At 53.5% G+C, this 23,934-nt stretch overlaps 1 protein-coding gene across 1 annotated transcript in view; it reads right to left on the reverse strand.

Annotated features, from left to right (window-relative positions):
- Positions 1-738: 738 nt before the first annotated feature.
- The window catches only part of BDKRB2 (bradykinin receptor B2), a 28,951-nt gene continuing 5,755 nt past the window's right edge, over positions 739-23,934 (reverse strand). Inside the window, exons 2-3 of the mRNA XM_039222083.1 lie at positions 6,466-6,575; positions 739-2,805 (exon numbers count right to left, since the gene is read on the reverse strand). Of these exons, the coding sequence (XP_039078014.1) occupies positions 1,701-2,805; positions 6,466-6,539 (1,179 nt within the window). The 5' untranslated portion in view covers positions 6,540-6,575 and the 3' untranslated portion in view covers positions 739-1,700. The remainder of the gene's footprint in view (positions 2,806-6,465; positions 6,576-23,934) is intronic.

Genomic DNA, 23,934 nt, shown 5'->3' on the forward strand with positions numbered 1-23,934 from the left:
AAAAAAAAAAAAAATGAATCCTCCCTGGAGGACCTGGGGCTTGGAGACAGAATGGTCTCTTAAGCCTCTGGCCAAAGATGCTGGTCCAGCTTCCTGCGGCCTTACACCTGGGACCTGCCCCGCCCATCACCCCGCCCACTGCTGCCCCAACCAACCACTGCCGGCCCCGCCCAGCGAAGGCGGAGCCACAGCCCCTCCACAGTGCTGGCTGGAGGCCCCTTGGGGAGGGCCTTCTCCATTCTGGGTTCATCGGGTGGGGCCCCAGGGCTTCCTCAAGGTCACACGTGCCCGGTGACTCAGACCCCGCCGGTCCAAACAAGGCGCTTGGCCCTCTAGGGGAGCTTGGTCCCAGGGTCAGCGCTATGGGGTCAGAGACCTTTGTACCCAATCACTGGGCTGCCTGCCTCGGGTGGCACTGGTTGGTGCCCTTGGTTGCTGAGAGGGACAATGGTGGGTGGGCCGGACTCCTCCTGACTACTGCCCACCCCTAGTGGGGGTCTGAGCCCGAGTCCCGGGCAAGTTCAACCAGAAATCTTTTGCGGGCATCACAAATCAAACACTGAAGGCAGGTGGCCTGCCCCCAAAATCTTGCATGTGTGTGACAGTTATGGGAAGGGAAGGTGGAAGGCAGGTAACGTTATTGAGCACGTACATACAATGAGGCCAACTGAGAGGCGCTTTACACAACCATTAGCTACGATGCCCATTCTCCTCTAAAGAGCTATTGTAAAAGCTGGGTCCGTTTCTTCATAATAAATTTATTTCCATTCTGTGTGCCTAAGAAAGCCTCACGTTTATATAGCACCTTTCCTTTCTCCAGAGTACTTCCATGCCCGTTACATCTTTTAGTCCTCCCAACAAGCTGGTGTCACAGAAGACGAAACAGGCAGGGCTAAGTGACATGCCACTAATTATCAGCTGAGCTGGGGCGTCAGGCTCCTCACTCCTCTCCTCTGCGCCAACCAGCGTGCCTCGCTCCACCACGTCTCAGAACAGCCTTCTGGGGGTTGGAAGTGCTCAGTCATCCCTATTCGAGTTTGCAAGTGCCTCCGAGATGGAGATTATATTTTGTTTTTCTTCCCTCTTGCCCGCCGTGCTCAACACTTGCATACACAGCCATTGCTAAATAAGTGCTAAGTGCTTATTGAGTTCTTGTTTGGCACAGACCATCTTGTCCGTGGGCAGGGGAAGTGATGGAATCCCGCTCTCCGGGTTCCCACCAGGGAGTCCCGGCTGAGTGGATTTAAGGGACCGAAGGCAAAACTCCCGCCAGGCCCCCACCTGTGTGCCTAGCCATGGCCTCAAAGCTGGGGTGGCAGTTCATCCAGAGATCTGAGCCATCACGCTGGGGCAGGGTGGTACACCACGTGGGAGGGAAGCGCAGTCACTCCTGTCCCTTGTCCCCAGGGCCCCTCTACTCCTGAGAAGCAGCAGACTGGCCCATGGGTGGCAGCAAATGGGAACAATAATACTGTCGTGTTTACGGTGCCCTTGGCTGTGCACGAGGTCATCCCATCCTCACGGCCTCGCCCACTGCATCTTGGGCAGGGTGGGAATGAAGCGCCTGTTTTACCGGAGACGACGATGTACTGCCCAAGGTCATACACGTGGCATGCCTTTCACTCCCTCTCGGGCACATCCTGAAGGGGCAGCTGCAGCTCCATCCCCACACCCGTGAACCACAGTCCACGGGGCAGACCTCACTGACTGTTCCGCTCCCACTCCGGGAGTCTGTGAATCTGACGTTCAACCGAGATGGAGGTCCGTAGCGTGCCCATGGAGTTCTCTGTCTTGTTGGACTCCGACACGCAGCCCCCTTTCTGGCACAGCCCCCGGAACACCTCCCGCGACTTCTTGCGGAAGCGCTTGCCCACGATCACGTAGACGAGCGGGTTGAGGCAGCTGTTGCTGTAGGCCAGGTAGGAGGCAATCTGCGTGAAGACATCCACCACGTGCTCATCCCAGCATCCGGACAGGACGTTGAGGTGCAGCAGCGTGTCCAGGAAGGTGCTGATTTGGAAGGGCAGCCAGCAGGCCACGAACAGCAGCAGCACGGCCAGCACCAGCATGGTGGCCTTCCTCTCCGTCTGGATCTCCTTGAACTTCTGCATCTCGTTGTTGCGCAGCACCTTCATGATCTGCACGGTGCAGAAGGTGATGACCACCAGCGGCAACAGGAAGCCCACAGAGTTCAAGAGCATGTTGGTGAAGAGCTCCCAGCTGCGGGACGGATAGATGATGACACAGGCGGTGACATTGTAGCCCTCGGCCCCATAGTCCTTCATGGTCCGGAAGGCCAGCATGGGTGAGCTCAGGAGCAGCGTGCACCCCCAGATCACCAGGCTATAGATCTTGGCCCAGCGCACCCCGCGCATCCGGCCCATGGACATGGTCTTCACCAGGGCCAGGTAGCGGTCAATGCTCACCAGCATCAGGAAGCAGATGCTGCTGTAGAGGTTCATGTAGAGCATAGTGTTCACCACGCGGCAGAGGACCTCCCCGAAGAGCCAGTCGAAGTTGTGGGCGATGGTGATGGCCCAGAAGGGCAGCCCGCAGGCCAGGATCAGATCGGCCATGGCCAAGTTGCCCAGGTAGATCTCGGCCACCGTGCAGCTGCTCTTGTGCAGGAGGAAGACGCTGAGGACGAAGATGTTCTCGAGGGCCGCCAGTGCGAACAGGACCCAGAGGAAGGGAGCCTGGATGGTGTTGAGCCAGCTCCACCACTCGCTGTAGACGCAGTTCTGGGACAGCGTCCCATTGAGAGCGGGCGCGAGGACCTGCGAGGTGGCGTTGAGCATTTCGGCGCTGAAAGAAAGGGCAAAACAGACTGTTACACCTCAGGGTCATAAGAAGAAGGAGACACAACTGACGCAGGAGGAGGGGGACTCAGCAAGCAGCTTCCAGAAGCGAGGTTGGGAGGGGGTGCTCAGGCCCTTTCTGCCTCGTGCTCAGAGACTGGGGTCCCGGCGCCCCGGGATCCCGGGGGCCTCTGAGAGGTACCCCATCTCTTTGCACTGAGCCAAGAGTTTGGATTCTTTGCCTTTTGCAGCTCCACCGGGATGCTTCCTTGGCTGGCGTCGGTCCATAGCACCAACGATCACAGTCTTGGGCCCTGGGCCTCCTCGAAGCTTCCGTGATGGGAGGATGCAAAGCACATTCCTTCCTTATCGTGTGGGTGCCTCCCAAGGGAGCTGGGCATCTTACAGCCTCTCGTGGCCTGGCTGTGGTGAGTAATTTATTAGAGGAGAAAAATGATATCACACCAGACAGGGAGATTCCAGACTGGCTCCAAGACCACAGCCCATCTGCCCACACCCTGTCTCCTTCTGGCAGAGGGCAGCATTGTGCTTCCAGAATCTTCATCAGCCAAGTGTTGATGATAGTCAGAGGTTGCATGATGGCAAGGGAGGGCAGGGGCTTTGGAACCAGGCAGTTCATATCTCGGCTCATTCATTGGCTGTGTGACCTTGGGTAATTTAATTAACCTCTCCGAACCCCAATGACCTACCTTGTAAAATGGGAATACTGAAATCTACGTCTCAGGGTTGGGGTGGGAATCCAAGACCACGTGCAAAAAGCTCAAAGCTATGCACTTGGGTTCAATAAGCATGAATAATTATCTATTTTTGTGAACTTATTAAAACAACCAGCACCCCGCTTTCAGGTTCTTGTTCCTTTATTAGTGATTTTATCATTAACCCACTGCTTCCTCTTTCATGCCTGGGTGCAACTCAGACCACGGGGCAGTCCATTTTCTAGAAGTATCACTGTTAAGGCTTAAGTCATCTCTACCTTCTGCAAAGAGGCACGGGGCTTCGACAGATTCAGATTCCATTCCTAGCTGTGTAGTCATAGGCAAATTGCTTGACCTCTCTGAGCTTCCATTGTGTTTCCTTTGGAGTAAAACACTACTCCCTTCCTGACTTTCTTCGTATGGCCGTGGCAAGGTCCAAATCGGAGTAGGTATGAAGACACATCAAAGGCAGAAAGTACAGCCAGAGGGCAAGACTGAGTAGATATTTTCCTAGTGCCCAGGGTGGGGAGAGTAAGGGAAAGTGGTGGGAGAAGAGCCCTTCCTGGGTGGGTGATTCCTTCTGGGGCAGACTCATCGGCTGGGTTTGGGGTGGGGAGCGGGTTGAGCCACAGCTGTGAGGAAGAATCTGCTCTTCACCCATGGGATTTCCTAGGAAAAGCCCCTCTGTTCCGGAAGCAGCTGGCTGGCTTTGAGCAGGCAGACTGGGCACGTGTGACTAACTCATCCATCAATGCAATTGTCCCGTATGTATGTATGTATTTATGTATGTATTTAATTTTTCTAAACAGCTGCCTTTTTAAAAAATGTTTTATTTATTTATTTTTAATTTTTTTTAATGTTTTATTTATTTCTGAGAGAGAGAGAGAGAGAGAGAGAGAGAGACAGCGTGAGCAGGGGAGAGGCAGAGAGAGAGGGAGTCACAGAATCTGAAGCAGGCTCCAGGCTCTGAGCTGTCAGCACGGAGCCCAATGCAGGGCTCGCACTCATGACCGTGAGATCACAACCTGAGCGGAAGTCAGAAGCTTAACCGACTGAGCCCCCCCCCAGGTGCCCTGCAATTGTCCTTTGTACCTTGAGCATCTTCTCTGTGCTGAGCTCCACCCTGGCTGTAGGAACCCAGAGGTGAGTGCCCCAGGTCCCCTGCCCTGACAAAGCTCCCGGCAACTGTGGTCCAGAGTGTGATGGATGCCGTGGGGGTGAGGGGAAGGAAGGGCATGGGGCACAGAGTTGGGGGTGTATGGAGAAGGACGGAGGTGACTCTGTGGCTCTGAAGCTGGATCTGGAAAAATGAGGGACATGTCAACAGACAGCAAGAAGGGACTGTGATATATGGTGACAGAGGGTGGCTGCATTTGTGGTAAGCACAGCGTAACATATAGAGAGGCTGGACCACTATGTTGTACACCGGAAATGAAGGTTGCATTGCATCTCGACTGTTCTCAAATAAGAAAATGAAAAAACAAAGCAAACAAACAATAACAACAAAAGGAGAGAGGGCAGACCAGGCCGAGGGAGCAGTTGGAGCAGAGATGCAGAAACGCAGAAGCTTCTGGCATGTTCTGGAAGGCGGAGTAGATGTTGGACAGGGAGGAGGGAAGTGGCCAGGGATGGGATGAATAAAGGAAAAAGGTCAACCATCACCGGCTGCTGAGAAGGTGAAGCTCTGTCCCTGAGGGCTTTCAGGAGGGAGTGAGGGGATAGGAGAAACACTCTAGAAAGATCCTTCTGGTAGAATGGTGATTTTTTATCCCCAAATTCTTTGCTACCCTTCCCTCCATAGGGTGGAGTCTAGTTCCCCTCGCCGGGAATGTGGCCACTGACTTGCTTCCCACGCATGGTGGCCATGACGATGTGTGACTCTGCAGTCAGTCATAAAACATATCGCAGCCTCCTCCTCGGCCTCCTGCGTTGCTCGCTGTGGGGGAGGCCGGCGGCCATGTTGTGAGGGTGCTCAAGCAGCCGTGCGGAGAGAAGCCAACTTGCCACAGTGGGAACAGATCCTCCGGCCCCAGTTCAGCCTTGGGTCGACCCTGGCACCCTAGTCTGCGTATTCCAGGGGAGGCCCCAGGCACCACAGAACGGAGACAAGCGTCCCCGTCGGGCCTACGTTCCTGGCCCGTGCAAACTGGCAGGCTCTGTGCGGAGCCTCTGGAAGTAAGGCCTCCCCTGGTCGGCCTCCTTGGTCCAGCCTTTGGCCTCATTTCTGCAGCTACAGAAAAGCCATGTTCTCAGTGGCGCAGGCCTGGAGAGCTGTCTCTCAGGGTCTGGCTCCGGAGACTGAAGTCTGGCACCAGACGCTGCCCGCTAATGTCCCAGCGGCACCATCCCTCACCGACGGGATGGCCTCTGGCCCTGAGAAGCCACCGGATTGTCCGAGGCGGCCCAGGGAGTGCATAACTGGGAGTGACGTGCCCCGTGACCGCCTGGTCAGCTGCATGGTGGGCGGCGCCCCGCACAGGGCTGAGAAGCCAGGAGGGCCCCCCTGCCCTCCATCTTGCCAACGCTGCCCCCCCCCCCCCAACACACACACCAACCCTCCTTTCCTCTGCTCTACTCGGGATCAGTTCTTCTCACCAGACATCAGATGTTCAGTCTCCATGGTGACCTAGCGCCTCTCTGATTCCTTGGGTGGTGACCTCAGAGCGTCACTCTCTTCTCTTCATGTCCAAGTTCATCTGGGATGGCTCACACATGACCGCCCGGACTGTGACCTCCTTCTGTATCCCCCTCTTGTATCCCCACGCCCCACCAACCCCCACAGAACAGGCCACGCCACCTGCTCCCACCAAGTCCACGGGGCACTCGAAGAGGTTCTGGGGATCCCACATTGCCTGCCATTGTGGAGATGGGGGCTCACATTCCCCAGGTCTTCTCCAGGCTGTCCGCCCCTCCTGCCATACGCAGTGAATCAAGGAATTCTTTTGACTTACCCAAAAGAGGCTGTGGTGGGCACGGGTTCCTCATAAAAGGCCCGGAACATTGGACTCTTCCAGGCAGAAAACATTTGGCCTCAGAGGGAGATGTGCGTGAGGCTCCCGGGCTGAAGGAGGAGAAAAGACAGTTAGACGGTGGGCTGGGGACCATAAAACATGCATGTGTTTGTCCACGAGGGAAGGGAAACTGAGCCCTTCACTTAATGAATATTTATTCAGCAGCAACTACATACTGGATGCGAGGAACATAACTAACGGAGAATCCAGATGTTACTGAAATAGTCACTAAATGATTGAAAACTGATGCAAGTGCTGTGAAATACAGGTCCCATGAAAGCATATAAGATGGAGTCCAAACCCAACCTGGTGTGTGTGGGGGTGAATGGATATTTATTTTGAGAGCTGAGGGTGAGCAGGAGGAAACTGAGTCAAAGGATGGTGGTGGGGAGGGATGTCTAGGCAGAAGGGACAGCAGGTGCAAAGGCCCTGAGGCAGGAAGAAACTCGGTGTGGATGTGTGTTGGGCCCTGGTGGCTGGTGCAAAGCTGGCCATGGAGAGCCTGGAGATGAGGGCAAGGGACGTGTCAAGGACACCCCCCACCACAGGTGCTGCCATCTTCTATAAAGGAAGGGGTGGGGAGGGCTGACTTGGAGAGTGATCATGGGTCTAGACTGGAATTACTAAGTTTGAGGTGCTTCTGAAACTCACAGGTAGGGGTGTAAGCAGCTGTGGGGCTCAGAGCGGGTCTGGAGCTGGGGCTTGGGTGGCCTGGGCTGGAGGATCTCAGGGGGCTTCGAGCCCAACGACAAAGGCAGGTACCGAGGAGCAGTGCCGACCCACTGCGGTGGTGACTGCCACGGTGTGCTCTGTAGTTCTGGGCCCCGGGTGAGAGGTGTAAGCCGTGCTGCCTAGTGGGGCTCCCGCGGATGAAGCCCTTCTCTGTCCCTCTCTCCGTTTCACTGTACGGCTGACCCTTGGACAACACAGCTTTGAACTGCCAGGGTCCACATATGTGGATGTTTTCCAATAAATATGGTACAGCCCTGTAAATGTAAACATATTTTCTCTTCCTTATGATTTTCTTCTTTTTTTTTTTAATATTTATTTTGAGAGAGTGAGAGAGATAGCATGAGTGCGTAAGGGCAGGGGGGTGGGAGGCAGGAAGCTTGATCCCCTGAGCCTGAACCATATGATCATGACCTGAGTTGAAACCAAGAGTCACGGACACTTATTGGACTGAGCCACCCAGGCGCCCCCTTATGTTTTTCTTAATAACATTTGCTTTTCCCTAGCTGGCTGTATTGTAAGAAGATACTATATATTACATGTAACATACAAAATGTGTGTTAATCGGCTGCTTATGTTATCAGTAAGGCTTCTGGTCAACCAACAGTAGGCTCTCAGCAGTTAAGGTCTGGGGATGTCAAAACTTAGAGGTGGATTTCTGACAGGGAGGGGTGTCGGCACCCCTCACCCCCCACTTTGTTCAAGAATCAACTGTACTCTCATCCACGGAGGTAGGCATCTGACATAGACTTGCCTTACCGAGGAAGTGGGGTGCAGAGACGTGGGGGGACCCGTCCGGGTGCCATTGCTAACAAAGGGGTGGGGTTTAAACCCCGCACCTGGTCCAGATCTCCAGCTCGCTCCAGGATCTCACCTGCCCTCTAGCTCCTGTCCGGGAAAGGTATGAAAACCTGGGTGCCTGTGTGCACGTGCACGTAGCCATGGATCGGCCCCGCCCTGGGTTTCAGCCACTCCTCAGCGGGCACACCAGGAGCTTCCAGAAGCCAGCTCTCCTAATCCGGCTGTAGGGGGTGGAGGTGAGGCAGCGGACAGTTCAGGAAATGTGAACGCATTTGGAAAAGAAGACTCTGGGTTAGGAAGCAGAAAACGAAGCAGAAGATATTTAATTAACATCTGGAAAAGGTTTACCCGAACTCAGTTTACCTAAACGGAGTGGAGGTCAGGATTTGGAATTTGCAAGAGGAGCCAGCGAGCAGCCAAGTCCTGCTGATGCTTCAGGGAGGGGAACTGGGGGAAGGGAAGAAAGTTCTAGTAGACTGTTTTTTGGGGAGGCCCTCCATGGCCCCTGGACAGGGGAGGTCAGAGGTCATGTGTTTGAATCATTCATTCCTCCAGGATCTCTATTAAGATTGGGGGGAAGAGTAAGGTGAGGCTCCGTCTCTTGCCGAGGGATGGATGTGCCCCGGACCCCAATTCCACCCAGACAGTGCCAGCTGCACAGGTGACTGGGGGATGGGGAGGTGCTTCAGCTCAGTCCCCTGGGTGGTGCCCAGTGTTTCCTCACTGCCCTGGGTGTTGGGTGTTCCCAGATCTGCCTGGCTGATCCTGATTGCTGGCTAATGGCTGTAAACATTGCTCTCATTTTCAAAACAAAGCCGGGAGTTTCTCTCTCTGCGCAGTTGGCAGTTCCGAGAGGGGGTTTAAAGTCCAGAGAAACTGGTAGATGCTAGAAGCTTCTCTGCCTCTGCTTTTGGAGGCGTCCCGGGAGGACTCTGCGTGTGGGAGCCGCAGGCTTCTCCAGGCCACTCTCCCTGCAGCCCCTGGGGACCTCAGCGTTAGAGCTGGCTTCCCTTGGGCTTGGCCAGTGGGAGCACTGGCAGAGCACAGAGGGAGGGAGTCTGTGAAGGTGGGGCCCTGGCTGGGGTGTGGGCTCCCAGTTCTCTGCCTCGGGGCCTCCAGGGGCCCTTCCCACCTCGCTGGCCAGGATTGTTGCGCTCAGTTCTCAGGGAGGGAGGGAGTGACCTGTGCCAGGCCCTTGGCTAGGCTGGCTCTGGGGCCCCCGATGGCACCCCCACACGCCATCTGCACTCTGTAAATAGACCCTCTGTCAAAAATATCTAAATATTATCCAGTGTGAATGTGCCTTCTCTTTCCTCCCGGGGCCCTGTCGAATGGACCCTGGGATTATAACATCTGATGTCAGAGAGCGATAGGAAAGAATGTGGGAGGGAGCGCGGCACGGGTCACGCTGGCACGGGGGTGGGGGGTGGCAGTGGCCAGGAGTGCGACATTCTCTGCGTGACCCTGAATGAGCCCCCCCTTGTCTCCCTGGGCCTCAGTGTCCCCCACAGACTGACCCTCCCGGCCAGAGTAGAGGTAGAAGAGGGGGTGACCCTTCGGCTGGGCTCCCCCCGCGTTTCTCAAACTGATACTTCGGAAGGAGGCTCCAAAATTCTGATTCACTTGTTCTCAGTCTGTCTCAGAATCCTGTCCGAGACTTGCCTTAAACAGATTCCCTTCGTTGAATCACGTCAGCGCTGGCTGTCGGTGCCGCCAGGAGTAAATTCCACTGGAGTCTCAGAGGGGGTCGGTTCTGGTTTCCCAAGAATCCGTGTCCGGGGGACCCTGAGGCTGCAGCCACCACAGAATGCACAGCGCCACTTCCTCAAGGGCCAAGTTCACGTGTTCAGAGCCCCCAGCCCTGCCCCCAAGGCCCCGACAGCATTTTGCGGCCACACGCTGAAGCAGGGAGCTATTTCCCAAGCGAGGGCTGCGGGCGAATGGCAAATGACCCTGTATCCTGTGGTCACTCCTCCCGACGGGGCTGAGGACAGTCCCAGCCCTGTTGGTGTGTCTTCAATACCCCTGTGGGATTTGCTTTCAACAGAGAGGGCGGTCCTGGTGCCTGGATCTCGCCTGACTTTAATAGCGTTGCTTTTTTTTTTTAACATATTTTTAATTTTTTAATATTTATTTACTTTTGAGAGGCAGAGAGAGACAGAGCACAAGTGGAGGAAGGGCAGAGAGAGAGGAAGATACGGAATCCAAAGCAGGCTCCAGGCTCTGAGCTGTCAGCACAGAGCCCTATGAGGGGCTCGAACCCGCGAACCATGAGATCATGACCTGAGCCGAAGGCGGACGCTTAACTGACTGAGCCACCCAGGCGCCCCTAATAGCATTGCTTTTAAACATTGGCCCATTGTATTTATTTGTCACAGGGTGTTGTTATGATGGATGACACTTATTTTCTGTTATGAAGGTGACATTATGAAGTGACAGTTCAGAAGTAAGTCTATTAAAGAAGTAGCTGGGTAAGTGGCATAGGTATGGCCAAACCTGCAGGTGGAGTGACCGAATTTGGGGAAAACAAAACCAAAGCACCCTAGAAACTCGTGTCGCAAACCGGGGGGCCCAGCCTGGCAGCTAGAGGCTTCCGGGATCAGAACTGGGTCCTCCTCCGCGGGGCTTGTCACTTGGGGGTTAGTATAAAAATAGCCCCCACTTTGTGAGCCGTGGTGAGCGGCGGATGAGTCAATATGTGAGCATTCGGTCAACATATTCCAGAAGGTGAGCTGATCTCCCTGCAGCCCGAGGAGGGTGGGGCTGCTCCGGCCACACCCCGGGAGGCATGGGGGTTCGGAGGAGGCCCTTCCGTGGGGCCTGCTCTCTCGCCCACAGACCCAGGCTAGGTTTTCTGACACTGATTCCAAAGCTGGATGAGAGAGCAGTGTGTCACTAGGTCATCACCGGCCGCGGACTTGGGGGCACTTGAGACTGTGGTTCTATCTTCCATCTGAACCAAAGGTGTTCTCCTTTGCCATGTGTGTGTGTGTGTGTGTGTGTGTGTGTGTGTGTGTGTGGTGTTATGTGTGATGTGTGTGTGTGTGTATGTGGCCCTCTATCCCATTATATTCAGCATCCCGAGTGGGAAGGGCCCTGCCCCGTCATCTGGGCCCCTCCGCTGTGCCTGCTCTGACCTCCGCTGTGCCTGCTCTGGTTTGTACATCCCAGTCTCTTGAAAAACACTTGCTCCACGAAGAAGAGGAATGTCTCAGACCACTCAGCAATTTGGAGTCCAGGCCAGAGCTGGAAAGAACCAAGTTCACTTGAATCACATCTTAGAGTGCTCTGCTGGATGCCTCCCCAGAACAAATGCTTTCCTCTAAAATCTGAGTTACACAAGTGCTGGTTAAGGATGCTGCTTACGGATGATCATTTGGTCACCAAGGTGAACTCCAGCCACCATAACTCCTGGGGGTGGGGGTGGGGTGGGCAGGAGATGGGCTCAGGCATGGTACAGCCTCGGCAGTGGGGAAAAGTGTGGCCTGGGCACAGAATTTCCAAAGGATGTCTGTTTCTCTTTATCCCTGAAAAAAAGGCCATTCCCAACTGTGGGGAAGGATGGGGTTCTGGGAAGTCAGCCCCCCATTCCAGGAGCTCCCGGAAAGCTGAATCAGAAGATCCAGTCCAATTACGTGGGCCCTTCCAGCATTCAGACACTTTATGGGCCTAGAATGTTTTGGAAACATTTACAGAGAATGTAAGAGGAGGAGAGCCCCTCACCCACATGCTTTCTGACTCCCAGGGTAGGGTGCACGTCCCCAACTCTGCTTGCTCAGGTACCCCAGGGCTGGCTCAGTTTTTATGCTTTTTCCCTCCTTTTGTTCAACATGTTTTGACTCTTTTCCCCACACTGGGTTTTGGAGGAGGGTTTTTTTTTTTTTTAAGTTTATTTATTTAAAAATTTTTAATGTTTATTATTTTGAGAGAGAGAGAGACCAAGCATGAGAAGCATGAGTAGGGGAAAGGCAGAGAGAATGGGAGACACAGAATCCAAAGCAGGCTCCAGGCTCTGAGCTGTCAGCACAGACCCTATGTGGGGCTCAAACCCATGAACTGTGAGATCATGACCTGAGCCAAACAGATGCTTAATCAACTGAGCTACCCAGGCACCCCTAAGTTTATTTATTTGTTTTTGGTAGAGAGAGTATGAGCAGGGGAGGGGCAGAGAGAGGAAGAGAGAGAGTCCAGGAAGGTTCTACACTGTCAGCGCAGATCCCTGCAGGCTCCATCCCATGGACTCTGAGATCACGGCCTGAGCTGAAATCAAAAGCTGATGCTTAACCAACTGAGCCACCCAGGCGCCCCCTAGATTTTGGAGTTTTAATGAATGGGAAACTTCATCGGACATTCTAAAACCAATGCTTCCCCTTAAAAAAAAAAAAAAAAACCCTCCCTATTTGTTTTACAAGATAATATAACCAGGGTCAAGAGCATTTAAACGTACTCAAATCTCCCAGAGTTCTATTCCTAGGCATACCCACATGCAAGCATCCTTTCATCTCCCACGATTTTACATGGACTATCGTACGGAGGTAATTTTTCCATCTTGTTCCATGGTTGTCACAATGACACCCTGAACAAAAGCACTGTATTTGCTGAGTGTTAGTTATGAAACCTTTCCTTTATTCCAATCCCTTTTCATGTAATAGATTTTCCCCGTGAGAAGTAAAGGCAAAGAAACCTCATTAAAAACGGGATCGGGAGGCCAGCAGGTGGAACTCAAGTGCCCCTCCGGGCAGCCCTCCCCCGCCCTAGCAGTGAAGACACAATCCCAGTAGAATGAAGCTTGTGCTTTACCTTTAACTACCCCAGCAGCAAGGAGGGAAGATTGTCTCCTCGCCCAGCAACAGCCCAGCCAATGAGAGACAGCCGCAGCCCAGCCAATGAGAGACAGCCGCCGCTCAGCCAATGAGAGACAGCCGCCGCTCAGCCAATGAGAGACAGCCGCCGCTCAGCCAATGAGAGACAGCCGCAGCCCAGCCAATGAGAGACAGCCGCCGCCCAGCCAATGAGAGACAGCTGCCGCTCAGCCAATGAGAGACAGCCGCCGCTCAGCCAATGAGAGACAGCCACCGCTCAGCCAATGAGAAGCCACCATACTTCAGACTCCCAGTTACCTCCAATGGTCAGCGAATGAGAAGCCGCCATACCTCAAACTCCCAGTTTCCTCCAATGGGCTTTGTGTTTATAACAGCCCTCCCAACTTGCCCCTTCTCTTTGTAGAAAAAGCCTCAGTTCTCCAGTCTTACCCATGGTTTGGCTCTAGTTCTGTGTTTCGGTTGTAATTCTGTTTTTCTCAAATAAACCAGTGTTCTGGTAAAAAAAAAACTGACAGTCTTATTTTTAAGGTTTACCTGCCCTACTGTCTTACTGTCGCCCCTCTTCTGATCCCCAAGGGCATTCCCTATGCTCTCACCTCTTTGCCTTTGCTGGGGTTGCCCACCCCCATCTGGGTGCCCGGTGCAGGTGGCTGCGGGCTGTGGGGATGGTGAGGACAGCTCGGCTGCATGGAGACTGGGAAATCGGCAGTCTCTGGACCCCTGCTTTGGGGCTGGAATGGGGAGCTTGATGGGTGGGCTGTAGAGGAGCGACTGCTCTGTGTGTGTGTGTGTGTGTGTGTGTGTGTGTGTGTGTGTAGGCACGCACGTGCATTCATGTGTGTGAATGTCAGGAGCATGGGCTGGGTCCCTGGAGATGTCCTCCAAGGGACTGGAAAGACAAGGGACCGGGGTTTCATAACCGAGATCCAACCAGATCAGAATCCCAGCTCGAGGGTGTACTAGCCGTGTATAACTTGGACGAGCCGCTGAGCTCCCCCAGGCCTTACTTTTCTCATCCATCAAATGGGGATGTTCATAGCTCGTATTTCATGGGTTTGCTGTGAAGATGAGAATGAATGCAAAGTGCTTCCAGCAACGTGTGACACATGTTCAGGGCTCCGTGCATGTCAGTGTGCCCTTCCTCTGTGCCCTCTATCAGGTTTCTGCAAACCATTTTATTGGAGGAAAGAATTTGGCTTGTAAGAAAATGTTCAACCTACCCCACCCTCTCTTTCACAGAAAGGAAAACTGAGGCCCAGAGAGGGGATAAGACGTTTAAAGCCACACAGCACATATGTGCCAGCCTGTGACAAAGGCCAAGTCCTTGGCCTGACTCCTGGAGTGGCCGTTATTTCGGGGTTTGGTGCAGGCCAGAGGCGACCCGGGGTCTGGAGGCATTCACAGGACGGGGCCATCAGGGACGGAGCTGGAGAAGCTGTCTTAACGGAAGCACGGGGTTCTTGTATCAGGCGTATTCCTTCTTCCTACTTCCTTCCGCCCCCAGAAACTCTTCCTTGGTTAACCTGACAGGATCCCAGAATATTAGGGTGGGAAGGGCTTTGGAACACTATTTCATCAGACTCAGACATCAGACTCCCTCGTGTTACAGAAGTAGACACAGGGGCCCGGAGATGGTGGGCATTCGCCCAGGACGCCCGGCCAGCCAGTGGCAGAGCTGGACTTTGAAGCAAGGTGCTAGAATCCTGGTACCCAGGCCCCTGTCCTATGGGGAAGGAAGAGCTATGTGCTGATATTGTCTGGTTGTGACCATGTCTTAAAAACCCCAACTCAGGGCGCCTGGGTGGCTCAGTTAGTGAATCATCCGACTCTTGATTTTGACTCAGACCGTGATCTCACAGTCATGAGATCGAGCCCCGCTTCAGGCTCCACGCTGAGTGTGGCGCCTGCTGAAGATATTCTCTCTCCCTCTCTCTCTGCCCCTCTCCTGCTCTCTCTCTCTCTCTCTTTCTCAAAATAAATAAATAAGCGTTTTTAAAAAACAAACAAAAAAAACCCCAGCCTTACACCCCTAGCCCCTGCAAAAGTGTGGCGGGCACACACCAAATCTAAAAGCAGCTGCCTTTGCGATTATAAAGGTGTCCTGTCCACTCTCCTCTATGTTCCAGGGTTTCTGTCACAGCAGGTCAAGAATTTATAATGGGGCGAAATAGAAATCCTTCCAACAGAGCCTCGCATAAAGGAAGGCTGTGCGCCTAGAGGGAGTATGTTTTCCAGAAGTGCAATCCCTCAGGCAGTCTCAGGCCTCGGTGTGCTGGAGAATGTTCATTTCTTCCACAGACCCTCGCCCCCCGAGGGTCCTGGTGGCCCAGCTGGAGGGAGCGTGGGGGGCGGGGGAGGGGCAGTGGCCTTGCCTGGTGGGAGGGGAGGGCGGTGGCCGGGGGCCTTTGCTGAACCAGCTGCTGGCCTGGCTCCTTCGCCACATGCAAGGGTGTCTGGGCCGGGATGTCCTCCCAGGCAGCTGGTTTACAGAATGAGGAGGATGTGACATAACAGACGGAGACGAGCCAGCTGAAGAGATAAAAACGCTTCGTGGCACGCAGTGGTTCGGGTCCTGTCCAAGGTGCGTGCAAGAGGGACAGTGGTGAACCGCAGCTTAGGGCGTGCGGAGTGCTGTCCCTTCCTGCAGCACGGTCGCCTCTGAGATCTTGGCTCTGGAGGGACCTCTCCTATTGCCCATGCCCTTCCTGGGAGTGGGCTTCATTCAACAAACTTAGAAAAAAAAAATGTTTTCATGTTTACTTATTTTTAAGAGAGAGAGAGAGACAGCACAGCAGGGGAGAGGCAGAGAGAGAGGGAGATACAGAATCCAAAGCAGGCTCCAGTCTCTGAGCTGGCAGTCAGCATAGAGTCCGACGAGGGGCTCGAACCCACAAACTGTGAGATATGACCTGAGCAGAAGTCAGATGCTTAACTCACTGAGCCACCCAGACTCCCATTATGGCAGATTTTGAAGATCTACACAAGCCAACGGGCTCCCATCACGAATCTCTGTGTCCCTATCACCCAGCTTCAGTAACTGGCACCTCACGGTCACAACACTCTTGTGTCTTCTCCACCAAGCCCACCCCACCCCTCCTGTAAATTTTAAAGCAAATCTCCTGCGCCTATCTGTTCCGTAAATATTTCAGGGTGTGTTTCTAACACAGAAGGACTCTTTTCAAGAAGCATAACTTCGCCCCCACTATCACATCTACAAGAAATCGACAGTAATTCCTTACTAGCATCAACTCACCAGGCGGTGTTCCAATTTCTGATGGTCTCATGATTTCATATTTTTCCCAAGTTATTTTTTCTTTCTCCTTATTTTTATTTTTAAGTAGGCTCCATGCCCAACGTGGGGCCCGAACTCACAACCCTGAGATCAGAACTCACGTGCCTCTCCGGCTGAGCCAGCCAGGCTCCCACAGCGATTTTCTTGAATCAGAACCCAAATTTTTTTGCACATTGGGTTGGTTGATTTATCTCTTGTGTTTCTTTTAATTTATAGGTTTCCCTGACATCTCTCACTCTGTTTTTTCTTCTTTCCAATTCACTTGTTCCTCAATCCTGGCTCTTGGTGCTGTAGTGGCTCCCCCATCCATATGGTGCTATATATATATATATATAATTTTAGAGAGGGAGAGAGAAAGCACAAGCAGGGGAGAAGGGCAGAGGGAGAGAGAATTGCAAGCAGGTTTCATTCTTAGCATGGAGCCTGACATGGGGCTCGATCCCATGACTTTGCAATCATGACCTGAGCTGAAATCAAGAGTTGGCCACTCAACCAGTTGAGCCATCCAGACACCTCTAATACTATATATTTTAAGTCAGTATATCTAAAATATGACTTCAATATGTAGTCAAAAAGCTCTTCTTTGCTTATATATCACTCGTTTATGAGTGCCTACTGTGTGCCCCCGACCAGGACACATGATCGATTCAGTTAGTAGGGCTTACTGTGATTACCAAGCTGTGCTTTCCATGAATTAATTCCGGAAATCCGCAACTACCTTAGATGGAGGTATGACTGCTGTTCCCACTTCACAGATGAGAAGGCAGAGGCCAGAGTCACAAAGCTGGTAGCTAATAGAGCTGGGATTTGAACCCCAGCGCCTCACTGCACTGTCTCTCTTTACAGTGCTACTCAAATGGTAAACTAGAGCCAGTGCGTGCCCTCGGGTCGCTCCTAGGTGGTGGGAGTATGCCCAGGGTGCGGGGCTCTGGTGGCTTCCTGGAGGACGTGATTATCTGAGGCTTTGGCCCGGAGCCCTCCCACACACCACGTGATCTCAACCATATGGCTTTCACGTGTAGCTCTCATCTTCATGGCTTTTTTGCTGGGATGCCGGAACAGCCCAAGCATGGTGTTGGGGTGTGACGGGCACCGTCACCTGGATGGCTTGAGGGGTTCCCCTAATCCGGAGGCGGAGAGTCAGGGGACTGAGGCAGCCAGGCAGGAGAGACAGCGGCATCAGAGATGGAGGAGGTGATGCAGGAGGGAGGTGGAGGGAGGGGGAGATGCGGGAGGGGAGACGCAGGGCAGGATGGGGTCCAGAGGGGGTGAAGGGTGGGTGACCAGGGTGGGTCAGTGGCCTTGAAGGGGCCTGTCGTGGGAGGCTCGGGCAGCAGTGGAGGGTGTGTCCTGTGCGGCACCGCCCCCTGCGGGATCTAGGTGACCCTTCACCTTCTTAGAAGGCAGACGCGAATAAAAGAAACCGTCAAGGCTGTCTGTCTTTTGTCCATGTCTCTGCCTCTCCTGGTGCAAAGTTCTGTCAGCTTCGTGCCCTGTCTGCCTTCAGTCGCCAATTTTCAGCATCCCTCCTGGCTCTGTCTGTCCTGGCGTGGAAGGCTGGTGCCTGAGAAGATCCCCCCAGGGACCGATTCACGCCCCCCACCCCCCACCCCCTGACAGCCTCTGGCATGGGGTAGACTTCTCCAGTGAATGCTTTCTCAGTAAACACTCCTGCCGCTCACTTGAACTTGCCCAGGACCACTTGCAGGAGGAAGAGTGGCTCCTTCCGGCCCGTCCTTAGCCCTTGGGACATCTGTCCTGTCGAGGTGGCTTGTTCAGCCAACAGAGAGGAGCCAGAGGCAGTGGTGTGCCAGGGAATGTTAACAACTGGCTCTCGGGGAGAGAAAGGCCTCATTTGTAGCCTCTGGAGATTTTCATGGTGGCAGGTTTATTCCTGCCCTGGTTGATTTCAAGCCCGATGTGATGCGTCAATGAGCTCACAGAGTTCCTAACCGGGTCATCATTGGCGCATGCCGGACGCCAGCGCGCCGTGGTCAGAGGTCTACCCCCCTGCCTTCCTGCCCATTTCCCGCTCTACTAGGAGCCCTTCCAAAGCCTATCCATCCTTCAAATTCAACTTCATACCGCCTCCTCCGGGAGGCCTCCCCGGATCCCGGCTGAGCTCTCCCTGCAGCGAGGCTCCCAGCCCCTGTGCCCCCATTATGTCTGAGCACACTCTGTCCACAGCTGCCCCGACTGTCTCTCTCCCTGCCAGGCCGGGTACGCTGGAACCGCATGACATGGCTCTGCCTTCGCCTCCACTGACCCGTGGCCCGTGGCCGGCGCTTGGGAAACATTTGTTGGAAGGACGAATAATGATGAGGAAGGTGATGTCAACAGCAGGGGCATGCAGCACCTGCCGTGTTTCCCGCTGTGTTCTAAGCACGTAAGAAATATTAACTCATTTGGTCCTCAGAACAACTCTTGAGTGGGCACAGATATGCCCATTTTACAGATGAGGAAACTGAGACTCAGAGCCAGGCCTGGGACTCCATGCAAAAGAGCTCCCGTGTATTTGGCCGTCCCTCAGTCCTGTAAGAAGGGTGGGGCTCCTAGTACTCTCCTCATTTTAATAAACAACAAAATGGGCTCAGATTACACCCCCCCACACACACAGAATCTTTTCTTTTTCTTTACACCTTTACACCCATCCATCCTGACTGCCGTATTGTCAGCCCTTTGAGCGAAGGACAGGGTCCATGCTTCGCTGAATCCCCGATCCTGGCAGGGTAGCAGCTGACGGGGTTTTTGCCAAATTATACTGCTTTTGGCAGTAGTGAGTTCCCTGTTCCTAGAGGTGTCCTAGTAAAGTCCAGGCAGTGTTTTTGGTGTCTGTGGACCAAGATTTCTTGAATTCTGCAGATCGAAGCCCCAGGACTACATGTGGGTGCCCAATCCAAAGCCATGGCCATGTTCGCCCTTGACCTTTCTGTTTTGAGACACATATGTTCAGTCCATCTATGCGAAGGGATTAGCGCTGTCAACTCTGCGTCAGGTGATTTACAGACCCGGTCCCCCCGCCTTCTCCAAGCAGCACCGTAAGAGGGTTATGCTGGGTGTGGCAGCATCCGAGGACTTCTGGGTAAAAAATGAACTTCAGAGAGGTTGCCAGCCCCCAGAAGACCACCCAGCTGTGAAGTGCAGAGTATGGCCTTAGACCAACGTCTGCACTTACTCCACCCCACCGGGCTGCCTCCTTCCTGTGGCGCGGATGGGGTGGGGTGGGGTGGGGTGGAGAAGGTAGAGCTCTTATGCTCTAACATAAGACCACTCTTATCTCTCCATGTAACCCTGCCCAGGAACCACGGTTTGCAGCTCAGCTGACTAAGGGCCTGCAAACTCGCCCAGGGCTCTGAGACCTTCGCAGACCCTGCCAGCTGGGGGGAGGGGGGGCGACAGGACCCCAGCATTTATCATTTCTGGTGCTAAAGCAGGTGGAACATTCCTACTTCCCGAGCCAGGATCCAGGAGAATTTCCGACGCGCACAAGCTTGCCTGGTCCCCTTATGTATTTCACGGTTTGGGGACTAGAAACAAAAGCCTCTGAGATGCCCCTCCTGGCCCGTTGTGGATCTGTGCCAGGCACGGGCCGCACCCAAACTGCTCACCTTCCCACACAGTCTACTCTGAAGCCTGCCACAGGGGAGGGAAAGGAGGGCCATGGTTCTGTGTGCCTGCTTACCGCCAAGTCCCGTAGCCTCTCTGAGACTGTTTACTTATTGGGGAAAGGGAATTGGTTTCTTTTTTAAATGTTTTTTAAAATTTATTTCTGAAAGAGAGAGACAGTATGAGCAGGGGAGGGTCAGAGAGAGAGGGAGACACAATCCAAAACAGGCTCCAGGCTCTGAGCTGTCAGCACAGAGCTAGACGCGGGGCTCAAATCCACGAACTGTGAGATCATGACCTCAGCTGAAGTCGGACGCTTAACCTACTGAGCCACCCAGGCACCCCGGGGATTGGTTTTTAACAGGCTCTCAGTAGGGACTGCTGTTAGTAGCAGCTTGTATCTGATGAGATACCGGATTTCCTGTCTCCAGTCTCGGGCTGCCTGTCTCCAATTTCTGTAACCACCCCCCCCCCCCCCCCCCCCCCCCCCCCCCCCCCCCCCCCCCCGCCAAGGGCCAATCCAACATAAAAGTAATCTGTTGTTCAAATGTTTAATGGGCTGAGTCTCAGACTGAGAAAGGCAGGCTGTTGTGGCCTGGGTATCTTCTTTGAATAGGGTCAGGCAGGTTCCTAAACCTGTCTCCAGAAAATTCAATTTTTGCATAATTTGATGAAACATATCAAGAACCTAAAAAATTCCCTTTCCCTTTTGCTTGGTATTTCTGAAAATGATCAAAAGGATAGGAAAAGCTTCATGCTTAGAGATGTTGATCAGCATTTAGAAGAGGAAAAAAAGAGAAACTGAAATGCTTAGGATCAGAAAATTGGTTATATATATCAAAAATGGTGCTCCAAAGCGTTTGCCAAAAAAGAGAGAGAATATTTCTGATATCATGTCAAGCAGGAAACAAAGCAGAGCACTAATTGTATATACAACTCAATAGGAAAAAATCTGGAAGGCAAAATACCAAATTATTAACTAATGGTGTTTGCCTTTGAGCCTGGGATCCTGGGTTACTTTTGTGTTTCCTTTATTTGTAGTAGCCTCCAAGTTTTGTATGAAGAATACATATTACTTTTGTAATGAAGGTATTTAAATAAACTGAGTGTTTTCTCCTATCTTAAAAAAAAAATAGGGAATGAATCATGCGTTAGCTTATGTAAGGAAGATAATCAGCCAACTTGTGTTCAAAGGGAAAGACTTGCTTACATAAAAACTGGTAAATAAATACGCAATCATGTTTTCATTTAAAATGACATGTTTAAAGTATTTACGAACTGTTTCTTCAGTGGTTTCCTGTTTACTCAACCACCAGCTCCGAGCAGGTGGATTCAGCAGGCTTCTAAAACCCAGGGAAAAGTGCCCAGATGAGTTGCCACTGAGGGCCATTCTGGAAAGACACTATTTCCTGCTGGGCATAAGCCCCTCAATGTCAAGGGCTCAGACCTATTTCCTGAATTTGGGGTTCCCCTTGAAACAAAAGGAAAAAGGCAGAAGTAGATCTTCCCCCGACTTGTGTTCTTGATTTTGACTTGTGCCTCTGTTGCCTGGGTTATGTCTCTGAGTGATTTTTTGTCATGATACTTGCGGAGATGGCATGTTTTGTGAGCCCTTTCAGATGTGAGCTTGTTTGTCTGCTGCCTTTGCTCATGGAGGACCATTCGGTACCATAGCCTGTTTCCCTCTTAAGTCTGTAGATGTTCCTCTGTTGGGGGTCTGGTCTATTTGCTGTTGCAGAAGACCTGAAAACAGCCTGATTTTCCTTCCTCTGTGTGTTGCCTCCACTTTCCTCTGCTCCCCCCACCCCCAGCTTATTCAGCTCCCTCAGTTCGTCCCCCCAGGGCGGGTCTGCTCTGACCTGCGCAGGAACGGAACTGCATAACGAAAGACCTTGGACGACAGTCTCACTGGCGGCGTTCAGATCCCAGCTCTGACACTTACTCCTAGTGAGACGTTATTCAGGGGCCCCCTCTCTGGGCTGGGGTCCCCTCCCCCACTTGGAGGACCTAGAGCTTTATCTCCAGCGTGCAGGTTGTGAGGACGACCCAGTGGGTCACCCCTGGCACTCAGGACCTCGTTAAGCCTCAGCTCCATTTGCTGCCTCAGGAATCATCGTCCCTTCCAAAGTCCCCCCAGATCCAAGGGGGGGTTCTGTGCGGTGAACACCCCTGGTGGGCCCACCTCTGCCCCCTCAGCCACAGCTACCACAGAAGTTTCCCAGGCCATCTTTGAGGAAAATCCCCATGGCTGGTATTTATTCTTACAGTACACGCGTGTCTCTGGCCAGGGGCATGCAAGGTGTCCCCGTCAGGGCTGGTAGCACCCAGCGGAGGCTTCCAGAATTACGTCTTGCTGTGGGAAGCGCCCAGGCTGAGGGGTCCCTCTCCTGATGCCATTGCCTAGCCAGGGAGGAGTGTGATATCCTCATGGGCAGACTCAGACCAGGTCCCAGCCTAGCTTGGCCTCTGACTAGCTCCGTTTTGCCTCAGGAGGCATTTCCCTGACTCTCGAGTGGTTATAGCACTGCTGCTTAGTGGGTTTACCAGAAGGGATACCTATGGTAGTTTTAGGCAGCAAGGACCCCAGGCATGGGCTGAGATATACTCCAGGTGGCATGGGCACTGGCCCGGTCTACCCCACTGTGACCTCTTTCCCAGTTAGTCGGACCCTCCACTTAGCTTGGGTCTCGGACCCTCATAGGAAAGAAACTAAAACCTGCCATGAAGATGACTCAGACATTAGTGACCTGTCACAAGCTGGATGGGGGGCCACAGAGGCAGCAGAGAGGCAGTCGGCGTGTGTGTGTGTGTGTGTGTGTGTGTGTGTGTGTGTGTGTGTGGTGGGTGGTGTGTGTGTGTGTGCCGTATGTGATGTATGTGTATAGTGTGCATGTGTGTGGTGGGTGGTGCATGTGTGTCTGGTGTGTATGGGTATGGTGTGTGTGTATGTGTGTGTGTGTGTGTATCAGCTGGTGACCACAGAGGCCTAGGACAGCAAGAGAGGAGACCTTGCCATTTGGCACGGGATTCAGGACGCTTGGGAACAAGCCATGTGTGCGACCATCCAGGGTCCTCTGGGGATGACAGCAGGAGTTACAGAGGCAAAGTGCTGTGTTAGTTTCTTGCGCCCTTGACCGTGTCTCCCACCAGGCTCTGCGTGCCTTGTGGGCAGGCGTCTGAGCTGCAGAGCCCAGAGCGCTGTCAGCAAGTGGCTCGGGGAGGCCCGGACAAGTGGGTCCCGGCATTGTGTGGGCACCTGCGTGCACCATCCTGCTATATCGGCAGCACGGTGACTGTGGACAGTGGTCGTGACGCCCTGATGCAGGGGACAAAGGAGAGGCTCAGAGAAGTCAGTGACTTGCCCTATATTTCTCCGCAAGCACTCGGCCAAGCCTGGGTCAGAACGCTGCGCTGCGGGCCGACAGGCCAGTGTCTCCCCACCCCTCCACACACACCCCTGCCCAGGGGCTGTAGCGGCCCGGGGGCCACCTGCTGAGAAGCCTGCTCTCAGGCCTGGGCCACCTGCTGAGAAGACCTTCAAAGGAACTGACTTTGCAGAGAGATGTAGGCCTAGGGATGGCCGCCATGAGACCCCTGGGGAAAGGGCCCTTTTCCCTTGGGGAAGGAGCCTGCGGCTCCAGGCTGCTGAGCTGAGAAGTGAAGTCCTGTCCATGCCTCAGTGGGTGCTGCTTGTACTGCGAGACCCATAGGAGAAGAAGCCAGGAAACTCACCACCCAAATCGGTCTGTAGTGACTAAGAGGCCTCCTTGGAATACCTGTTTTCTCGAGGAGGGCAGAGGCCACGCTCCGGGGGCTCCAGCGCTAATGGCTGTGGCTTCTGATGGCCAGATGCCTCTCACTGTCGCTGCAGAATCTGATCCCCCAGGAGGCCTGGCTGAGCCTACCCAGCTACGGGGCCCTGGAGCCAGGAGGGTGCCGTGAGGCCTGGCTTTGGGGCACCTTGTCCCCCCCAGCCCTGCTCTGTGCGAGTCTAAGAAAGTTCTTTCTCCCGGATGTGACCAGCTTCATCCGGCCACGTTCTTACCTTGTCTTTAATTCTAAGAATCCTTTTTAAGCAGTTATTAAGCTTCAAAATGACAACGATTTATTAGCCGTACCTTAGACTTTAGTTGGTTTCACCGATCACACTCATCTTGT

Source organism: Hyaena hyaena, unplaced genomic scaffold, assembly GCF_003009895.1.
Source record: "Hyaena hyaena isolate Hyena2069 unplaced genomic scaffold, ASM300989v1 scaffold_1053, whole genome shotgun sequence".
Classification (NCBI taxonomy): Eukaryota; Metazoa; Chordata; class Mammalia; order Carnivora; family Hyaenidae; genus Hyaena; species Hyaena hyaena.